At 56.5% G+C, this 22695-nt stretch overlaps 1 protein-coding gene across 1 annotated transcript; it reads right to left on the reverse strand.

Annotated features, from left to right (window-relative positions):
* Positions 1–721: 721 nt before the first annotated feature.
* CSRP1 (cysteine and glycine rich protein 1) lies at positions 722–15586 on the reverse strand. Its single transcript, XM_075521985.1, has 6 exons — positions 15422–15586; positions 8410–8522; positions 3983–4151; positions 3455–3581; positions 1482–1575; positions 722–1159 (listed from the first exon to the last, which is right to left on the reverse strand). Exons 2-6 carry the CDS (start codon positions 8519–8521, stop codon positions 1083–1085), a joined length of 579 nt encoding a protein of 192 aa, XP_075378100.1. The 5' UTR covers position 8522; positions 15422–15586; the 3' UTR covers positions 722–1082.
* Positions 15587–22695: the final 7109 nt, after the last annotated feature.

Here is a 22695-nt window from a genome sequence, read left to right on the forward strand (position 1 = left end):
TGGGAGAAGTGCTTAAGTTGATAAAGGAGCCCAAATCCTGCCCCACCAAAGGATTACTGCCTCTGTTGTGCTTCTCAAAACACTACCCATCTCATTTACTCAACCACAAAGTTTATAACGTTAAAAAAAACCCAGACTAAATTCCCTGTGGAGTTCACAACTGTAAGCTGCAGGGAGGCTGATCTTGTGGGTATGTCATACCGGTCAAACCAGAGAATCACAGAAAGAAAGTAAAGAGTTTAGATGAAAATGAATTAAATCTGGGAAGCTGCCAAGCTGACGGCTTAATGATCCATGGTACTGCTAAAAACCCACGGAGTAGGTGAAAAGTTGTTAATTATTCAGCACTGCTGGGCACGCCTGTTTGGAGAGGTGCCACGTAAAAGCACTGATAGGGGTTTCGATAGGGCGTGCACACGTGTTGTGCTACCGGCACACCCAAGAAGGTCTGTCCTGGGCCTCCCAGCAGCAACTGCTGCTTTGGAAATGGTTATCCACCGCGGGAGCAGGGGAGAGCCTGGCCCAGCCGACCCCCAGAGCTCAGCTGGCCACAGCTGGGCCACGTCAAATTGTATCCGAGCAGCTCCTGCCTTTGTGCTTTAATTGCAAGCCACGATTGCAAACATTTCCCATCCTCCCTCCACCTCCCGACCTCCAGCTCCGGTCACCCAGTGCACGTCCTCAGCCCCGGATGGGGAATAAACTCTCTGGCAAGGCCAGGCATGGGTCAGCTTTGATGTTTATTGCTTGCTCGGTGGCACGGCATGGCACGGCTGAGCTTGCATCCCGGCAGGATGGGCAATGCGGAGCAGAACGTTTCAGGCACATGGGCCTCACTGCGGGTGGGTGCGAGCTGCCTCCCCGCCGACACCCGCACCAGCGGGACCCGATGGGGACGATGCTGGGACTCCCACAGCTTCAGGGTGCGCTGGGTCAGGGCGGGCAGGAAGGGGCTCGTGCTGTGAAGCAGCGGGTGGTTATTGATGATGGTGAGGATGCTCACTGCGGGCGCGGGAAGGGTTGGACAGCGCAGGCTGGTCTGGACAAGCCCTGAGCGAGCGGAGAGCCCGGTTCCTGGTGCCTCACTGCGAGTGCACGAGCGCCCCGGCGCCTTGCCCAAAGCCAAAGCCCTTGGGACCGAAGTTCTTGGCGTAGCAACCTGCAGAGGACGGGAAGGGAGAGACGGGTAAGGCTGGCAGCTGAACACGAGCAGGTCTTCCTCTCGAAGCAGGCACTGCCTAAACAGCACAGGGTTTGCTGTATTTGTTGGGCAAACAGAGAGGCCCCAGGCGCAGCGGGAAATCCCCCGGCTCCACGGCCAGCCGGCACAGCCAGCCCCATACACAGCTGCTGGGGCCACCACCTCCCCAAACCTCAGTCCCATCCTGGTTCCCTGCACGGGGGTTTTCACCCCCTGCCTGTGGGGTGACACCTCCAGCCGTCAGCATCCCGGACAAGGCAGTGGGGAAGGTGGCACTCACCTTTGCAGTAGATCTCCCCGTCTTTGTCTGCCAGGGTGGTGGACTCCAGGCTTTTGCCACACTTGGCACAGCGGAAGCAGGACTTGTGCCAGGACTGTGGGACAGGAGCAGAGCCCGGTCAGACAACACCCGGGGACAGGGCAGCAATGCTTTGGCTACCAAACAGGGTCACTTTTCTGTTTCTGACCCAAAGCAGTTGGCAAAGAGGTCTGAACGGGATGAAAGCTGTTCCCTGGAAAGAGCAGTCCTCCCAGCCCCAGGGGGAAGATACAGAGAGGAAACATCAGGTGTGGTCACTGCTCCCAGGTTGATCTGGTTTTAGAGAGCTTTCGTCCCCACTCGCAGCAGTCATTTGTACAATAATTTGTACATTAATTTGTGGGCAGCAATCACCCCCCTCTTTGGAGATTTGTCCTCTCTGAAGCACCATGATAAATCCCCCGAGGTATCCAGCTGAGATCCACTGCTGCTGTACGTTAGCCTGGGGGGTGGCAGCAGGGTTGGGACACCTGCCCCTACACAACTGCAGCTCCAAGGAAGGCAGCAAACAGATACTAAGAATGCAGAAATCAGCCAGTGTTTAAAAATAAAACTCCCCCACGACTCTGCCAGTCCTCTGGGGATAAATGAGCTCACAGCCTTTGAGCAGACCTAGAGTAGCCAGAGCTGCTCATGGAGGAATTTAAATAAACACTTTGGAGAACATGAAACCTTTTTTGGAAGAAAATGTGAAATTAGGGGACTGGTGGAGGAGGTAGCAGATGGAGTCATCCAGCAAACATTAGCACATGAAATACATGCTCTGGAATCCTCTCCGGGTTTGCTTGAGTCTAATTGCTTTGCCAGTTTTGGTTCCCTGTAAACATCAACCGCAGAAGCCTACCAGGAAGCTCGATCATGATTTTAAGGGTAAGTTTGGCTTCTGACCCTGGGCTGCCCCTCAACGTGTCCATCACAAATCCCTGCACTGCCAGCTGGGGTATGATGATGCTGGGAGGCTCTTTCTGTTGACTAGATGCCTCCTTTCCTTGCTCTGGGGACAGAGGACAAACACAGAAACCCCAGGGAGGACGGAGCACAGCAGGGATGACCCAACGTCCCCAGCGAGGCGATGAGGCTTTCCCAGAACGGCCGTCCCTGCGGCACAAAGCCAAGCAGCCTGACCCGGCTGCCTTGGCAAGCTCTGCACATGTACCTGACCTCCGAGGGAAGGTTGCTTCGGGGCAGGGACCTCACCCGGGGTCCCAGGGCTGACAGAGCAGAAGGTGTCCCCATGCCTTACAGAGGGCTTCCCAGAGCTGGGCTAGGACAAGGCCACAGCTTGGGACACAAAGGACCCTGGTGAAGTGATGAACTTGACATGGGAAGCACCAGGGCTGTTGCAGAGTGTCCTTTGCATTTGACCCTGAGCAGACCCAGTCCACCAGCAGAACAGCCCAAGAGAGATGCACCGAGCCCATGCCCACACCTCCAACCACCTTGCCCTGCTTACAGGCAGCGCTGACCACTGGAATTCATTCCCTGCCCTGAATCTGGGCTGTGGCATCCCAGCCTGCGGCAGAGGGTGAAGAAGGCTCACTGGACGTTGCACTTACTCAGCTAGCGGTGGCAGTGGCCATGGCCCACATCACTGCTCATCCTCCCAACACATCCAGCAGCAGGGACGTCCACTGTGACTTCTGCTGAGCAGTGCTCTGAATATTTAGTATAAAATGTGTTTCTCTCCCATCTACAAGTCTGTAAGAGCGATGCAGCCTGGAGAACCTGGTTTCCAGACATGCCCAGGTGTCCTTTTGGTGCCAGGTTTCCAGGTAAGCATGGCCACCAGACTCTAAGCCCAGCCCTGGCTGGAGGCGCTGGCAGACCAGCCTGCAGCAGCCTGTGGGTCAGGTCAAGACCTTCTCTGAAGGTCTCCCTGCCACACAGCAACTTGTGGCATGTGCATGCCCCATCCACTCCATTCCCCTTCTTACCTTTCCAGCTCCAATCACCTTCTCGGCTGCATACACCGCCTGACCACAGCGAGGGCACCCATCAGCACCTCCGACTTTCTGGGCCATTCTGGATGTGTTAGGGTTGGTGGGTCGGTGGGGCTGGCCCCTGTGGATGGGAGGGAGTTGTTATCAGGGCTGCACAAGCAGGATGGAGGAGGGAAGAGCTATGGGATCGCAAATCCCAGCCTAGTTTTGAAGGGCCCGTAGCTTTAGGCACAATGTGTTGAGCCCCATGGAAACTTCAGCCTCGCAGCTGCGTGCTAGGAGTGGATGGGCAGCGTGCTCAGGCAATGGGGACATGTCCCATCAAACCCCATCCCACCCTGCAAAGAGGGTTCAGCAGGTTTCCCGCAAGGAGCAGAAAGGCAGGGCAGCCCACGGCACTCTCCAGATTAGGAACCGCTGGAAGTTCAGCACGGGCTACGCAGCCAAGCATTGCAAGCAGACAGATGTGCGGGAGAAGGTGCCCACAACAGCCCCAGTTTCTAAAACAAGAGTTCAACTCACTCTTCATATTTGATTCCCAGAGACTCGCCCTTGTCAGTGCTCAGGGTCCCTGCTCCCTGCCCGTATCCATAGCCCTTGGGGCCGTACTTCTTGCCGTAGCAGGACTTGCAGTAGATCTCCTCTCCATGCACAGCAACAGTGGTGCTGTCCAAGTTCTTCTTACAGACCACTAGAAAAGAGGAGAGGGCCGTGCCATTAGCCTGCACATCCAGAGCTCACTAATTAGCTGGAGAAAACAAGTCCTCACAAGGGATAGTACAGCTCAGCTTTCAAGGAGCAAGGAAACCCTAGACAAGATCCTCCTTGAAGGGAGTGCATGCAAAAGAGCTGGAGATAAGGATCACAACAAGAACATTGTCTGCCTTTAAAAGGAAGCAACCACCAAAGCTACAAGGTTGATACTAAGAAAAAGCTCTGTTAACCCTCTTGATGCGGTATCCTGGAGATGCACTTAAACCAGGGGGGTTGAAATTTCCCTACAAATCACTGCAGGATTCACAAGCCCAGGGAGGGACAGCCCTGCCCCACTGCAGCTGCAGCTCTGCCACACTCCTAGTCCGCTGCAAATACGCAGCGATAGGCACTGGGGGGAAAGTAATGTAAGCAAATCTATTTTTCCTCATGTTTAGACAGACTAAAAGCAGACCTGCAGCCATTTCCACAGCTGGTGCACTGTAAGTCTGTTGGCACATTACGCTATTGTGCACAGTTGACTCTCCGGACCCCAAGACCAGACTGGAAGATGTTCATGCTAACATGTGTCACCCCTGGTCCGTGACATGATTACGGTGTGTGCATAGGGTGGTCTCAGGCGAGGAACACTACCTCAGCTGGGTGTTCAAGCCTTGGGGATCAATATGGGATGTAAGATGGGACAGGAGTCAGGAGATGGGACAGCAGCCAGGCTTGGGGTCCCAGCTGAGCCCATCCAGAGCTTGAGCTTGGTGCTGGGCTCAGGCCACACAGACTCTTCTCCCGATTTTTAGGTTTTCCTGACTCATGTCCTAGTTCTGATCTCGGCCTCCGTGTCAGCTTCCAAACCCTTCCTGGAACACGCCGCCCAGCAAGCCGGAGCGGGAGGCAAGCAGCACCCAAATGGGGCTCGCGGTGATCTCCAGTGTCTACCTGCCCCGGTGCAGGATCCAGACGCCTGGGGCAAAGTCCACAGTGCTGGCAGCCAGCCCCAAAACAGATCCTGTTACAGCTGCGACACAGCCTTCCTCCCTCCTGCTTACATGCCTTAAATGTCAAGGCTCCCAGCAGCCCGTTGGCCTCTTCGCCAGCAGAAAAGTTTCTTGGCCTTTACCAATATCACAGGAATGCAAACACAGCAGAGCTCTCCTCTTGGAGCAGCCCAAACCGCGGCACTAAACGCGGGGGTGAGAGGCAGCCTTCCTCGGCCCAATTACTAAATATGGTGCTCTCCTCCGAGGCCGTGGGGAGCCCCGTGTGCTGCTGCTGGGAGAAGGAGGTGGAAAGGGAAATGTCTCCTGCCATCTAAGGAGGATCTGCAGGGTCCTCTCCTGGCTACGGACTCCCCTGTCCCACCACGGCAGGAGCTGGGGATGGAGCATGTAACCCTGCTGAGAAAGACCAGCTCTGGGAAACTGGTCCCGTAGCTGCCAAGCTAATGGGCTGGTGTTGGGGTTGTCTCTGCATTACCCTGAGGCTCATCAGGAGCAACCGCTGCATTCGGACAGACCCCCCAGGAGGGGAACTGGGGCACTTTTACTGGCAGGTTTAAAGAGCTTTGTCCTAGGGATGGGAGTGAATGATCTCAACAGCATCTGTCTTTCTCTCCCACCGTGCTGGGTGGATTTAGAGCTCTAACCGAAGCTTTCACAGTCCCTCATCTGCACAAGCCACGGATGCTTCAAGAGGCAGCAGAAAAATTCTTTCCCAGTCTGCTTCCTAGAAATCAGCCCCCAGCTCCCAGGTTTCTGCATTGCAGAAATTCCAGCGCGCAGCACTCATCGAGTTAAGGACGCTTTGTTTTTCTAAGAGCAGCGGAGTTGCTCCACAACACAATTACACAAGAGCTGCTGCTACTTTCAGAGGCCAAACGGCCTCATTACAGTACGTTTCTGCCATGTACTATTGACTCAGTTGGTTCGATGCCACTGAGTCAATCACCAAGTCACTCCCTCAGCCGATCTCCACTTCTAATGCACTGTGGTAGGTTTGGCTCCTTTTTGATTATTTTCTTGGCAGATCAGGTCAAAGTATTTGTTTTTCTCCCCTAAAGATAACGGCTTCAAGTTCCCTGATGAGGCCCAAATGCAGCACTGGGGAACAGGCTGGGAACGCAGGAGTTCGGTGCAGCTCAGCATCCCCCGCAGCCTGTGGCATGCGACTGGGAAGAGCGGGCAGCACTGTGGGCTGGCATGCAAGCCACGGCCTGAACTGGGAAGCCCGCAGCCAGGATGGGCAGAACTGCTGGGGTATGTGTGGAGTGTGATTATGTAGGGCTCACAGCACAGGGACAGGAGCCCTGGCTGTAGCCAGCTCTAAACCACTCCCTGGTGACTTGCTTCCATGAGCAGACATGGGATGACCTTCTTCCCAGCCTCGGCCGGGTACTCCCTTCTTGAAGCAATGCCTTTTGCCTGATTTCGTGGCTCCTGGAGGCCTGCCCCACACCCTGCGTGCCAGCATTGCACGGCAGAAGCTTTCCCTAAGCAACCCAGCTGTGTGCACAGGGGTCACGGGGAAGGGCAGAGGCAGTGCAATGGTCTCCGTCCCCATACTGAGGTCCTTCATTGATGTGGACTCAGATGGTAAAAGCCAGTGGTGGGGGAGAGATGAGGGTAACATCCCCCACCCTCCTTATCTGAGGCTGCAGAAGAAACACGACTTCCTGCTGCAGAGAGCGGCCGCAATAAGGACACAGCCTGCCAGCCCCCTGCCCGCCTGGGGAAAGCCTCTCCACAACTCCCCTTCTTAGTCCTTTCAAGCCAAAGCAAGGTTTCCAGCCTGGAAACTCCTACATGCAAGAGCTACCGGCCACGCTGGCCACTCTTCACACTGCGCAGGGAGCAGAGACACGGCAACAGCCTCTCTCTCTCACATCTGCATCCATCTGTGCATGCCGCGTCCCAGGCAGGCCAGCCAAGAAGTATCCAGTATCCATGCCAGGTGGACACAGGAGCATGGCAGGGATCGGCCCCATGAGGACACTGGTATTTCCCTGCTGGAATAGGTCTACTGAGATTAGTTCTAGCTGTGTGTCTGTTTACAGACCCTAGCTCTGCTTGCTGCCCACATGGAAACGATCACATCTGTGCTCCCTGCTGCAATGGGATGGTGAGACTGGGAACAGGGTACAGGGACCAGCTGAGGAAATGTTAAACCTCAGTGGGCCCTTGCTGCAAGGACGGCTCTGAAGGTGCACTTCTGCCTCTGTCACAGAGCAGCAGGAGTAGCGATGGCTATCAGTGGACACAAGCAACATGCACACTCCTGTGAACACATGAGAATCACTAGTTCTGTTACGTGATAGCCTTCAAGGGCAGGGGACAGATATCGGGTTAAACACAGGCTGAGGACAGTGGTCATCTTTTTGTTCGAAGGTCCTGCAGCCCCCCTGGATGTGGATGCCCCAGGTTAAGGAGCTGCTCTCAGCAATGTAACACGACTTGCCTGTCCCTGCACTGCTGCCCTGGTACCCCCAAAGGGATGGGAAGGGGCTCTGGGGACCTGCAGCATGAACCCAAGAGGATTTGTAGGTTCCTGCAGAGCAGGCAGAGGAAGGGACCTCTGCACTTAGTTAATCCATAGCCAGATCCTGTTCTGCTGCCCTTCGCTGGAGGTGAGACTTGGGTCCAAACATACAACAGAGACACCCTCCACAGTAGCAGATTTCCAGGCAGGCTGGAGGCGATGCTTTAGCACTTCACAGTTAGGCCTTCCATCAGCAGAAGGGCCAGGACCACATCTTCTTCCCATCATCTCCTGAGACACAGGGGCAGATCCCATGCCAGCTCCCAACGTGGCAAAGCCACTTAGAAGACTAAAGCTAGCATCACCCCAGAGCAGTGCATGGGATGTGCCACCTCCTGCCACCACTGTTTGGAAGAGACCCTGTATCATGCTCCAATCCTGACCATCTGGAGATAGTCTAGAGGACTCAGCCTAGCCTTTCCCTGGTGTAGGGACAGACTAAGTCTTTGCGTGGGTGCTGGCTGAGGTCAGCCCTGACAGCTTGGACGGCCCCTGGTGTCCTGAGATGATCTGTGTTCCTTCAGCAGGACTAACTCCTAAGTCTGGAGAAAAGCAGAAAGCCTGCCATACGGCTCCCACAGCCGGGCTGTTTGTAGAGGAATCCTAACGAGCGTTTACACAGCCCATAAACAGGACGTGACAGGGCGCCCAGCTGCCGGAGAACCAGGAAGCAGGGCGGGAGGGGCGAGGGAAGGGCTGGTACTCACTGCACAAGAAGCAGGACTTGTGGAAGCTGCTGCCTTCACATTGCACCTCCTCGGCGAAGTACACCGCCTTCTGGCACACGCCACACTTCTTTCCTCCTCCCCAGTTTGGCATCCTGCAGAAAAAGCACGGGCAGAAACGGCGTCAGGGCGGGAGGCCAGGCAGGGCGCTGGCCGGGCAGGAGGCAGGGACGGGGCAGAGGGAGGCAGCCAGAGCGGGCACCCGCCAGCAGTGCTCCAGCAGCCGTTCCACAGCTGCACATGCGGAGACCACCCACGGACGTTCGCTGTTTGCACAGATTCGCAGGGCTGGTAATCAGCAGAACTAGCAGAACTCAGGATGCCCGCGGGATCCATCGTTACAGCACCCAGCTGTATCGGCTGCCTCCTAGGGACCTCTGGTCCTGCCAGCCAGGAGCAGCAGAAATCCCCCTGTCCTGGAAGCTGTGGGACCTCACAGCTCCTTTCTGTGCCAGGCAAAGGGAGGAGGCAGGGCAGTGACGGGAGATGGCACTCACAGAGGTACCCACAGCACCAGCACCTTGTTAGATCACTGCCCTGCTATTGCCCCTCGACAGAGCAACGCAGCAATGGCCAGGGTGACTGACCCTTGGTGCTGGAGAGCGTACAGGTCGTCACCCCGGCTGGAAACAGTTCCAGCTTCTCCTCCCCAAACATCTCTTCCATTTCTGCCACCACAGGGCAGGGGTATAGTCAGGGTTGCCCAAAGGGCAGGAGCTGACCCCTGATACCACCAAACACAGCGGGCTCTGGCACTGTGTCCCCCATAGCATCCTTAGCCTGTGCCTTGCCTGGCCAACCGCTCACAGGTTCCCCCTGTACTCGGGCACCTCAGTCTCCTCCAGGACTGCAGGTACAGTCACAGGCTGGGAAATCAGCAGCCCCAGGGACGCAGGCTCATGTGCAGGGCAAACACCTGGGCACCAACCCAAGCTACCATGCAGCTCCTTGGCAGGACATAAATGCTTCTATTTCTCTCTCCTCTTTCCTGAAATGTATCTGATGAGGTATGATCAAGAGGCCCCTTGATCTGGAAATTTGCAGATAACCTCAAAATACCGTGAGCAGCTAACACAAGTGGCAGAGCTCCAACACAGAGGGGCCTTGATACTTTTGAAGATGGGGCCAACATAAACCTCAAGATATTCAAACACGAAAGTCCTACGAGGAGATGCTGAGGGAGGCAGGCTGGTTGAGTGTGGCCAAGAGGTGGCTAAGGAGGATCTACCAGCAACCGAGGGTTGCTACAAAGACAACAAAACACTTTTCGGTGGTGCCCAATGATATGAGGAGGGTCAATGGGCACAAGCTGCGGCTTGGGAGGTCTCCAGAGGCCTCTCTCCATCAACACTTCTGTAATTGTCCATCCTGTTCCCACATGGGAACAGGCAGCAGGAGTCACCCTCCACTTTGAAGGCACAGCCATATGCTTCCCGACTCCTGAACAGCTAAAGCAGCAGGACAAGGTCCCCAAAACCAAACACCATTTTCACACTACATTGTGTGCCACCCCACAGCACGCGCGGGATCTCACCACCTCCCTCGGCTCAGCTGCATGGCTACGAGGAAGGGTCTGCCGGGGCACTCCGGGGGCACAGCCTTTGAGCCCACTCCTTGCAGCAGCTCTGAATCCCTGGGTCACCGCGGGGAGCTGCAGCCCCATCTCTGGGTCTCCAATCCCCACCCAACGGCTGAGCCAGCGGCACTGCCCTGCCTGGCAGGCAGGCGGGGAGGAGGATGCTAAACACAACAGCACTGCGGGCTGTATAAACGTCGGACGGAGACACGAGGGAGGATGAAGCAAACCCTCTGCTCCCAGGCACAGCGAGATCTCTGTACCTTCCAGTACAGGGAAAGTCGAGCTCTTCCCTGTGTAAGAGTACTCGGTCAGGCAATAGAAAAGGGAAATTGATCTCAACCGGGTTATAATAGCAGGCAGAGCAGGCAGGGTGCAGGTCAGGGCTGGCATGCCGGCAGGGCTGCGCAGTCCTGGCCCCGCTCTAGCCTGGCTGCAGCTCCCGGCTCTTGGATGCACGGAGGGTCTCAGCACAGGACAGACAGACGGAGCTGCGGAGGGTGCCGGGAGCAGGGGCTGGAGGGGAGGCTGTGCTGGCTCCAGGGATCCAAGGAGCTGTGTTTGGGGTGCGATCGCAGCAGCCGGGAAGTCTCTTTTCTGAACGCCCTGCAGGCCGGGCTTCCCACCACTGCCCGGCCCGTGCCAAATCCCTCCCTTCCAGCCTGATCGTTCCAGTCCCAGCCTTTGCATTGCCTTAAAAGGACACAAACTGTTTCTCTCCAGAGCCTGTTTTCCCCCCCTGCACCAGGAGGAGGGCCCGACCTGGTTCAGGAGTTTCCTTGGAGGGCAGAAACGTCCAGCACCATCCCCCTGCCAGCCCAGGCAGCAGAGATGCCCGGGTCCGCACGGCGTGGGAGCCCACTGGTGCCTTTTCCACCCACGCCCACCTGTGTCAGACCCCTCGTCAGGAATAACACAATGCTGGATACAGCTTGTCTGGGTCCCCCATCCCTTTCCAAAGGTGACAGCTGGCAGAGCCCATCTCTGGAACCCACCAGCCTTGACTTTGGTGGGCAGCCTCACGCAGGCAGTCCCCTGCCTCAGTGCTCCTGCCTCAGTGCTCCTGCCTCAGTGCTCCTGCCGTCGCTCCCTGCTCCACAGCCAGGGCATCTGCAAGCACGCTCAGGGACAAACTGCCCAGCATGGCTTGGAGCCAGCTGCGCCTCTTTGCCTCCACGGCACATTTTTTTCCCCTTTACAGCAGCAGCGAAGGAAGAGGCTCTGTTCGTCCCAAACAGCAGGATTCATCTGCCCAAACTGAGGCATCGGCAGTGGGGACACCTTCCTCCGAGCTGCCTGTGAGCCTACGGGGGAGAAAAGGTGCTTCTGGGTGAAGCTCATCTGACGTTTGCCACAGGAGATCAAGACCTTTTGCTGCTTATTTTCCTCCATCCACCATGAGAAGGTTGCAGGTGCCTCCATGCAGTTTAAACAACTTCACTGTGATTTCGGCAAGTGACTCTCACCATGAAGCACCCAGCAGCACAGAAGCAGCCCCAGCAAAGCCACATCCCAGCAAGACCTCCTGGCATATGCCAGGATGGATTTTTCATGGGGAGGGATCATAAAAATGCGTTTGTCCTGGGGATACGTGGGCTTGTGATAGCTCACAGCTGGGCACAGAGAAAGCCTGAGATAAGATTTAAGTGGCAGGGAATTCCCTTTTAGTCCACAACATACACAGGCACATGCTGAGAGCCCGGCAGGCCACACGAGAGGCCAAAAAGTGCTTTATGCTACAGGTCAGAATCAGCAGGAAAAAAAGAATAGGAGCATCCTGCTCATGGAGCCTGGGACCTGCACCAGCCGTCTCAGAAGCAAAATCCTTAGAATAGCCATCTAGACAGACCCATCATCTCAATCCCCTAATTAATGACTTAATTTAAGATATGTCAGAGGGTTTGCAACCCTTTCGACGGTTTCAGAGTACTTTGCACCATGAAGCTGAGCACCATATTCTGTCCAATTGCAACACTTACTGACCACAGTCGCACTTCTCCAAATCACTATTAGACCCATGCAGAATAAGGAACAGGAGGTGACTGTCCTGCAACCAAAGATCTCACTGAGCACAGGCAAGAGAGACACCCAGGGCTGCCAAAACCCGAGATTATTTTCCTCCCTCCTGCAGCTCCGCATCCCATACCACAACTTCGCAGCAAACCCAACCAGAGCCCTACAGACAGCATTGTCTGTGCCAAGCATGGCTCAGCCCCAGGGATGGTCCATCATCCGCTCTGGATAAGGCAAGGGGCCTCAGAAAACAAGATACCATCCTTTTATCAACAGCTGTATTGCTGGGAAGCATAGACACAAGTGAGGCTTGTGCAGAACCACCCAAGTCTGACACTCTTTGGAGATTAACTCTAATTTCAGTGTCTGATGTCTGACTTTACAGCAGTACAGTTCACCGGGTCAAACATAAGCTACAGACTCGCTCATGTTTCAGATGGGCTTGTGTTGCACCAGTTTGGGAGGCAGTGTAAGCTACACTAAACAATGAGGCATAAACCAGTATGGAACCAGTACATCCTGGTGCTTTGATACGTCATCTAAACCTGAGCTGTAAGGGAAAGCAGTGAGAGATGAAGCCAAGCCATCAGGCAGTAGGAACACACGGCCACCCTCTCCTTACAGTGGGCCGAGAGATCAGCATGCTCATGTCACTCACACCAAAGCTGACAACCACCGGTTGAGTGCCTGAGAGCAACTGGTTTTTAACTGCTAGAGCTACAGCAGCACCCGCTGCCGTGTGAGCACAGTGAACACGCTACCACAGGAGCACTCAGAGCCGTGCAGGCTCTCCCCCTTCACCCTCTAATGAACTTGCAGCCACCGGGACGTTGGTGCAACCATTCGAGCTTCTGCAATAGCTGGAAAACCTTTCCCACATATGTGCCCAGATGTTCTACTAAAATTCTACAGTAATTAATTGCAGAGCAATCACTTCGTGCCTGGAGGAGATCACTGAGGAAGAGGAGACTCATGCTGGCCCATGTAAAAGGTTCTTCTTTTTTTCCAATGAGAGCGTTAATACAAGGGGATGGCAGAAAAGCACCATCAGTGCTGCACAAAGTTCACTCCTAACAATGTTCACAGCTGTCCACGCAGGATTATTACATGGCCTGGCAAAGGGACAAGTCAAAGGGGAGCAAACCATAGCAGGAGCCCCAAGCGCTGGGGTCTGATTACCACCTTCCAGTTTAGAGAGCAGCCGGCATAGCCATGGAATGAGCAGAATTTTGAAGAAGGAGGCACCTAGACAGATGGGTGTCTGCGTGTGGGCAGAGAAGAAAGGGACCAGCTCATGGAGATACACATAACACCATGGGGGAAATCACCGGGACAGAGCATCAGGGGTCCAGCACCCATAAACTGCAATCAGGCCCATGGGGCACTCTCTGCCCCAGACAAATGGCATCTGTCACAGAGCAGCTTTCACATCACCTCGGCATAAGTGCCCTGCAAAAGGCAAGTTAGAACTGTCCCCCCGGCCCCCTGCCATGGCATCAGCTGGGTGGGACAGTGACGTGAGGAGCCTCTGGGCTGCCAACAGTGTAAATGAGGATAAATGAAGGTCATTTGTGATACAGTGATGTTGAACCGGTGAGCAAGAGGAGAGTGGGGTCCTGAGGCTGGTGAGCACTGGGACATGGCAAAGTACTGAGCATCACCATGGAGAAATCAAAGAACTGACCCAGGAGATGCCGCTGTATCAGATCAGACATCTCTGAGGGCTTTGCCTGGAGCGGAGGGCAGAAAGTCAGGAGGCTCCAAGCTCCAGAGTGATCCTCACACACGGCTCATCTACTCCACAGTTCCCAAAGCAACACAGTCAGGCATTACTTCTGCTGCCACAGTAAGGCAGCCTTCAGGTTTGCTGTGCCAGGGAAGGGGCCAGGGTGAGGCCAGCACCGCGCTGAGCCGCCTGCCAGACACGGCTATTGGTGAGCGCTCACCAGCCACGACGTGCCTGCAGACCAACGCACCATTGCCTGTCGACCGCACTGCTCCCCAGCGCCGGTTACAAAGGCAACTTCAAAGTTTCCTATCACAACTGGGTTCCTCAAAGAAAATCCCAGTTTTATCCAGAACAAAAGCCAAAAGCATTTTCAGGTATGCTAAGAAAAGCTACTGACTTCTGCAGGAATCAAAATCTCACCAAGCTCACTTCAGCTTTTGCAAAGCCCTTTTTTCCAGTCGGACACATCCTGGTCATTTTGTGCTGCCTCACAGGAGTGGGGAGCCAAGCTCAGCCGCTCCAGAGGCAGGGTTCAGGCACTGACATCCTGGAGAGGCCCCGATCCAGCAGACAGGAGAGGATGGCTGCGAGCCCGAGGCTGGACAAACGGTGCCCTCCGTCCTGCGGGAGCAGGGAAGGCACCGCGCTGGCTGTCGAGCAGCGACAAGCACTGAGCAAAGCAGCGTGTCCTCCCCAGGGCTAGGAGTGGTAAGAGACACTACGATACCTTTCCAGCCTCACCACCAAAATCCAGAAGAGACAGGAGGTGCAGTGTCCAAAGCCGATCTCACACCTAATACCGTTTTAGCACTTGCACCTTCTCACCCAGTCCATCCCTCCCTACATCTAATACTGTGACTTGGCAGCATCCGGTATTTTTGCCAAGCGCTAATGAACACCCTCTCCTACACGCTGGCCCCGCTGCCAGCTCTGAGGTTTGGAAAGTGGCACCTGAAGCTGTGCTCGAGCACGTGCCCAGCCAGGTCCTCAGCGATGCAAATCTCCTCTGTAAAGCACCTTCAGGCCACAGCAGCGGAGAGGATCGAGCCGGCTCAGTCTCCCCAGGTGAAAGCTTTATTCGGGCTGCAAAGCAAAGCGACAGCAGAGCCCACGTTCTGGCGAGGGGACGGGGCGCGAGGACTCCGCTCACAGCCCAGCCCGAGACCACAACCCCGAGATTTCCCTTAGCAGAAAGGGAACAGGAACGCTTAGCGGAGGATTAAGACGAGCGCCAGCACAAAGTCTGGCGTCCCGGTGGGAAGTGCCTGCGCTGCGCTGATGCCCGCTCTCCGCCGGGTTAGGAAAGTTCACCCGATCTGATGCAAGAGCTTTGGCTTCCGCATCTGGCGTCATGTGCGCGGATGCTCCTGCCGTTTCGTGCCTCAGTGGGCCCCACCGCACCCGCGCCCACCCCACGGGCGCATGGCGGGTCCGTGCCCCCGCTCCCGCCCCCAGCCCCGCATCTCGCCCCAGCTCAGGTGCCCGGGGTCCGCCCGGGGGAGAGCTGGGCGTGGGGGGGGGCCAGCGGGGATGCCGCAGCTCGGAGCGATGGAGAGCTGCCCGCCCCGGGCCGGGGGGAGCGGCGGCCCCGGAGGCTCCGCGGCGGGGACCGGGGCCGCCCGCGGGAGGGGGCTCCGCTCCGCGGGGCCCGGCGGCCGCCCCCGCCCCGCACCTACCTGCAGCTGGGCTGGGCTGGGCCGTGCCGGGCCGGGTCGGCGTCGGGAGCGGGAGCGGGGCTGGGGCCGGCGGCCGCTCGGGGGCTTTTGTTGGCGGCGGGAGAAGGCGGGTCGCGGGGCGGCGGCGCTTTGCGCTCGGCGCCAGCCCGGACTGATGTCACGGCGGCCGCCGCCCCGAGGGCCCGGCGGAGGAGGGCACCGGGCGGGCCGGCCTCGCCACCGGCCTCGCCACCGGCCCCGGCCCCGGCCCCGGCCCCGCAGCCGCCCCGGCGCCGGGGACCCCCCAGCCCCGCGCCCGGGCGCTGCCCCACCGCCGCCCCCAGCGCCCCGACAGCCCCGGCCCCGCGCCGCTGGGACTCCCGGCCCGCCCCACTCCCGCGGCGGGGTGAACCCTCCGGCGCCGGCCGCGGCGGCTCCCTGAAACCCGCCGGCTGGTTGCCAAGCCTCTGTGCCACCGGCCATACCTATCGCATATTAGGCCAGTATTTTGTTACGAGGCAGTTTTCCTCTAAAATAAAATCCAAGTTGCAAGAGAAGGTGTTCAGAACCGGGGAGTAAGGAGCGGCGCTCCTTGGCAATGGCTTCCCGTGGGACCCCCGCAGCAATGCTGTTGCGGGTGCAGGGGCACGGGGATGAGAAACACGCACAGCTCGAAGCTGCGAGGGAAAGGCTGCTGCAGGGGCGCTGGGAAAGCAGTCCCAGCACAGCTGGATGGCAGGTCACGGAGCTGCGAAGGGAGGGCTCTGAGCAGTGGAGCCGTCCAAGCGCTACGGGCACTGTGCAGCCTCGGTGTCTGCGGGAGCAGAGATGCTGCCTCCACCTCCCCGCTGTCCCACAGACCCTGTCGTACCCTCACACCACACGTTATTGCCCTCCGTGCCCAAACGTCCCGAGACCAGCCTACAGAAAGTGTGGCTGCAGGGCTACAAAGTGTGGCTGCTGGGCTACGAAGCTGCTGATTCCATTTTTTTCCTGTGTGTTTCTATGCCAGGGCAACATGGGAGCCCAGGATCTGCATCTGCCCGGGGGCTGCAGATGCCCGGCTCAGGACCTTGTAAAAAACACGCTACAGCTCCAGGTAATGCTGTTTCCACCGTGAAAAGCCGAGGGCGGTCCACATGCAAGCCCTGCAGTGTGACCCAGCACCGAATTGTCTGTCAGACGCTGTTTGCTGCTGCGTGCACAGACTCCCCGGCAGGACTCTGCAGTCCCAGTTTGCGTTTGGGTGTTCCCTTGTGAACATCCTTGCCTGATTCTCAGCTTGCTGGGGTACAGACTCCCACTCTCCATCCCCCTGGGAAACATCCACCTGGATCCAGCCCCCACCGGCACTCCCCCTCTGCCCGCGGAAGCTGGCTGCAACAGGAGGGCAGGGAGGGGAGCGGGACAACCTCCCCGATCCCCAGCAAACCCCACACAGGGACAGGAACCATGTGGCACTAGACAGAGAAAGGATCTTCCCTTTCGTAGGCATTTTTGGTGTCCTGGAAGATTCGAAGAAGATTCAGTCCATCAGTGCTCCGTCATCTGGACTCGGAGGCCAGCAAAAGGCAGCCCCTTCCAGGAGCAGCTCCACAGGGAGTTCCCGGAGGGGAAGCCAGGAGAAAGGAACAGTTTTGCTGGTGTCTGTAGCTGCTTCCCACCCTGAGCCTCTGCCCCGGGAGTCCCTGAGGCATCTGTGCTCCATGAGGATCTTCCAGCCCCTGTAGCAGGTGAGGATGGAGAGAAGCTGGATGATCCGGAGCTCATAATTGCTGTGGCCATAGACAGGATTGTCAAGCCAGGCCAAGATGCAGTTAGTAAAAGCTCCTATTTAGTTTCTCTTGCCTGGGCTGGCCTTCTTCTACTTGAAAAATGTAAGCAGGCATTAAAGAAAAAAGGCAGCTGGCACAAAGAGGCTGTCTACTGCTCTCTGGGACTTATGGGACCCTTCCCACTCATTCTCCTCTTCCGAGCCACAGCGGCTCGCCCAGGGCAGGCAGCCTGTTTGCAGGATGGCTGAGGAGCCCAGGCTGCTCCAGCTGCTGGGAGTGCATTACTGAAATTGGGAGGAAGGGAGAAGGGCTGGGAGGGCAGCAGCAGGGAGGTGCTTCCTTTGGACCTGGAAAACTTTGCCATTAGATTTGACGGTAATTTTGCCCTGAACTCTGAGTAAGAAATTCCTGGTCCTGAACCAAGGTCTGGAACACAGGAAGGGGACAAGGATCACGAGGGGAATGTGCTGCTCATGTCCTGTGTGCAGGGAAGGCTTTTGTCACAGAGGACCAGGATGCCTTTTGTCTTGCAAGTGGGAGAGGAGCCGCACTGCCATGCCGGGTGTGCGCAACGTGCACGAATGGCCATCGCTTGCTGGGGGAACCCAGCCCCTGACCAAGCATGGGCAAGCAGAGCAGAGGTGACCTGAACGACCCAGTCTTGCTGGGCATGGCCCATCCAACAGCTCGGAGCACAGCAGGTCACCTCATCAGTCGGGGACATTAGGGACAGGTGGCATTAGGAACATAGTGACCGGGAATTCAGGGCCCCACTGAAGGGAATGCGTGGGTCTTAGTTAACAGGGTACAGCCGTATTACTGAGTGGGGCGTTACCAGTTGCCACGAAGCACATTGGCACGCTGTGAAGAGGATGGTGACGTGAGCACCTTGACATCACCCGCTGCAGTTGGTCATGATGGCCACAGGGTTCCCCGAGGCCTTGTAGAGAGTTAGAGACATACCCCAGAGCTGACAAGGCCACAGCATGCGGGGATGAGCATCCTTTCCCCTGGAGGTTGGGAAACCCCTGCCAGATGACTCAGAGGACGTGTCTAACACGGTGCTTGAGATGGTGCTGCAGATGCCAGCCTCCAGCAGACTTGGACAGACCTGCCCGCTCCAGCTGGCTTCCCACCGGTGTGAGGCAGGGGCTGTCAGGTTTCAGAGGCTCACATACCCCTATTTCTTTCCTCCAGAGGAGGTGGAGTGGGTGTATTAAAAGCTGGCTGTCAGCTTCAGAAAGGGTCCCTGCATCCCAAAATTCAGGGTCCACTGCTGCAAACCCCAGCTCTGGTCTTTGCTCTGAGGCTCTTTTCTCTGGAGGGGGCTGGAGGAGGAGATCAGGAATGTGAAGAACCTAACCCCATCCGCAGAGAATGAGTGCGGTCCAGGCCTGTCCCCTCCCCAGCACGGACGGTGGGATGCCTTGCCACCTGACAGAGGGACACTGTACCCTTTCCGGGAGTTGGTCACATCTCACGTCCCAATGTCTTCCCCAGCCAGCAGCCGTGCCCCTCTCGGGGCTGGCTTTGGCTGCAGCCTCCCCATCCACCCAGCAGTATCCAGCAGCCCCAGGGGATGCAAGAGACCAGAAGTTTTCACTTCAGGGCTGTCGTGGTTTAACCCCAGTCGGCAACTAAGCACCACACAGCCGCTCGCTCACCCTCCCCCCTACCCCCAGTGGGATGGGGGAGAGAATCGGAAAAAAAAAAGTAAAACCTGCGGGTTGACATAAAGACAGATTAATAGGACAGCAGAGGAAGAGAAAATAACAGCAACAACAACAACAACAATAATATTATTTAATAATAATAATAATGATAAAAGAATGTACAAAACAAGTGATGCACGATGCAACTGCTCACCACCCACTGACCGATGCCCAGCCCGTCCCAGAGCAGCAATCACTGCGCTCCCCGGCCAACTCTCCCGGTTTCTATACTGAGCATGACACCGTATGGTATGGAATAGCCCTCTGGCCAGCTGGGGTCAGCTGTCCTGGCTGTGCCCCCTCCCAGCTTCTTGTGCGCCTGGCAGAGCAGGGGAAGCTGAAAAGTCCTTGGCCAGTATAAGCACTGCTTAGCAACAACTAAACCATCAGTGTCATCGCATTATTCTCATGCTAAATCCAAACCACAGCACCATACCAGCTTCTAGGAAGAAAATGAACTCTCTCCCAGCTGAAACCAGGACAGGGGACTCCTCCGTTCCGCGGGGACGGGGGCTGAGCTGTGCCCGGAGCTGGGCCCCTGCCGTGGGTCCCCACGCCATCTAGTGTTGCACTGGCAGCGGGACGTGGGAGTGGGAAAGGCTGCGAGACTCGCTCCTCTCCGCAGGTCTCCCAGCTTTCTGAGCCAGGGCAGCGTGCAGTCTCTAACTGGGAATTTTACCCGCTCCAGTTTTATTTCCAAAAAGACTTGAGCGCCTGCTCGGCTTCACACAGTGTGATATGCACAGGGGTGCGGTTTAAACGTGGCAGGGTCTCCCACAGCTGGGCACTTGGGAGCGGTCACACCAGAGGATTAAGTCGAGCAGTGTCCTGGCTCAGTGGATTGGGACCAGAGGTGCCAAAAGGAGTGACCAAAAACCATCAAGGCATCAAAAATGCTGTTACGAGCTTGAAACAAAAGCAGTAGTATTCACAGGATAATGTCAGGGCAATCAAACACTTCAAAGAGAGCGGGGTTCACAAGCTGTCTGATTCCTGCATGGATCTACCACGGCTCTCACGGCTGGTGGTGTACAATTATTTTGAGTGAACATGAAGGGACCAAGGAATTTCTTTTTTTTAACTTCAGGCTGCTGGCAGGGGTGAGAAAGAAGAACAACTCTAGACCATTCCAGAAAGTGATGTTATGTTATAAAGCAGTTATTTGTAATAGGGCAGTTAAAGGAAGTTCAGAGAGAGACTGGTTCTTAAAGATATTAGCCGCTGGGAGCTCACAGACACAGTTTTTGCTCAGGATACAGGAGATGCATTGCCAAGCCATGCGTTCTCATGTTGATCATCCTGGGAGCAGACCTGGAATAACGAATTTTTGTTCACAAACTCCCAGCTAAAATAGGAGGAAGGCCAGAGCTGGACTGAATTTGAAAGAATAGCTCATAGGAAAGCAGACATGGGACTGTAGTCACACATGTCAGGGATCTGGGGCGTCTGAGATGATGCAGCAAGAGGCTCGTAGTCACAGATAACAGTCTCCTCTTCCAGCCAAGTTTTTTTTTTGTCTGAGGATATATTCCATTTTCAAGAGAAATCAGATCTGCAATAAGGCTGCCATCCTTCTGGCTGCGATTGCTACAGAGTGGAGGCAGTTTGCAGAAAGCACACATGATGGCGGACGTTTCCAGGAAGGCACTGTACTGACCCACCAGCGTGCAAGAGGGAGTGCCACAGGCTGGGGACACATGCAAACCTGTGCATGTGCAAAGCAGCTTTGCATCCCAGAAGCAACGGTACGTATGCCAGAAGCTTTGGGATCACTGTGTGTAATTTACAGCCAGTTCTCATGCGATGTGGCTGTGCAGGACTTCTCGGCATCCAGAAGCTTAGTCAGATGTCCAGGAATCCTAGATAAATGCAGAAAATGCTCCAAATATGCCTGGGTAAAATTCCTGTCAGGAAAATAAAAGACATGTTTTAAAAACATAAATGGCTGATAGTGTCAATCAGGCAGTTTTCATAGGAGCATGGGGTGGTCTTGTCAGCGGCGGGGGGAAACGGGATGGCCTCCCGCCCCGTTACCACGTTGCAGATAGGGAAGGCACGCACTTACAGAACCGCTAACATGGCTGTGTCCCTCACTCTGTGCAGAGCTAAGGCTCACGTCAGCCTGGCATGCAGTCAGAAGTAATTAAATTCTTGAAGCAATAGATGCAAAGTTAAGGAGCTCCAGGCCTGGTCCAGCATGGACCCAGCATGCTCGTCATCATGAATAACCAGTCCTGCTGGGAAGAATGCAATATAAAGCATGGGAAGGCGATAGCTGGTCATGCTGAACGTGACCCAGCACGCACCCCATCTCTTGCAGGCACCAGGAGCGTGTGCTGAGGGATCCCAGCCTCCAGCAACCTGCAGCCAAAGGCGTTTCTCAACCAAGGACAGCGACTTTGTATTTATGACTCTCAATTGATTTACTGCCGTTAATTTGTCCTGTTGCTTTTAAACCCGCCTCAACAACCCTGTACTTCCTTACATCCTTACTGCTCATCCTTACCGCCCTGCTGTCAGGAGCTCCATACTGAACTGTGTGTTGTGTGAAGCTCTTTTCCTTGTTGCTCTTCTCTGAACCATTTCTATACTAGTAATTCCTAACTACACTTTTGTGATTTTAGACTGCTAATGAACCATGATCTGGCATTTCTATGAATATTTAATAGCCCTTAATGTGGCCCCTAACTCTGTTCATTAGAGTGGTTCCTAATAATTTGCATGCTGGGGATATCAGGTAAACTGCACTGTAGTTCCTGGGGTTTTCCCTGGAAGTCTGTTGAAAACTGTTGGGGTTTTCTTAAAGACTAATGAGCAAATGCCATCTGGTCTGGGGGATTTGTCAGTGATCATTTAGCAGTGTGCTCATTCTGCAATTCCTCTAATGAACAATTTGAGGTAAATCCTCTGTTTGGCAGCTTGATACCGCAAAATAACCTGAAGAAAAGGGGCAGCCAGAATGAAAACCGTGCTCAGCTGCCTGCCAGGAGAGACCGATCCTCAGCACCTTCACAAAGCAGAGCCAGGCAGGCACCGCAGGGTGCTGCGAGCAGGACGCTCCAGCCACGAGAGGGGGCTCAGAGAAGGCGCAATGAAGCCAACCCAAACATCTCACCCGAAAACGTTCACAGCTTGCTTGGCTACAGCAGGTAGAGCTGGGAGGGAGCAGCCTGCGGGCCTGCAGGCCGCCCTCGGCCGCGGGCCGTACGCGGGCACCTGCCCGCAGGACAGAGACCCGCTGGGCCTGGCGGCTGCGCCGACGCTGCGCTGCGCCCTGGCAGACCGCCGCTCCTCGCCCCGCAGCACCCGCCTTCGCCGCGGGACGGCCGGGCTCTGGGCTACCTACGGGAAAAACTGGAAACCGCCTCTCCGGAAGCTCAGCGTCCTCCTGGCCGCCTCACTGGCCACGGCGCGGGCGGGAGAGGCAGCTGGACCCGCCAGCTCCGGCCTGGTTTCCCTGACAGACGGGGCTCTTTTCTGTGCCAGCCATTTCTCCTCACCCTCCCCCGTCCCCACAGGCCCCCGCACGGGCACCGCGGGCTGCCCCGGTCCTCCTCACACCACACACAGCAGCCCCGGTCGGTCGGCGCGGCGCCGGGAGCGGAGGCGGCGCGGCGGGCAGGGCGCTGCGATGGCGGCCGGGCGGGCGGGGCCGCCCCGCGCGCGGGGGCCGCTGGGAGCTGTAGTCCGGGTCGCGCCCAGGTGCGGCGGGCGCGGGGGCCGCCGGGAGCCGTGTCCGCCCCGCGGGCAGGTGCGGCGCCGCCCGCGGGAACTACATGTCCCGGGATGCCGCGGGGCGCGGGCGGCG

This window comes from Mycteria americana, chromosome 20 (assembly GCF_035582795.1).
Source record: "Mycteria americana isolate JAX WOST 10 ecotype Jacksonville Zoo and Gardens chromosome 20, USCA_MyAme_1.0, whole genome shotgun sequence".
In the NCBI taxonomy this organism is placed as follows: Eukaryota; Metazoa; Chordata; class Aves; order Ciconiiformes; family Ciconiidae; genus Mycteria; species Mycteria americana.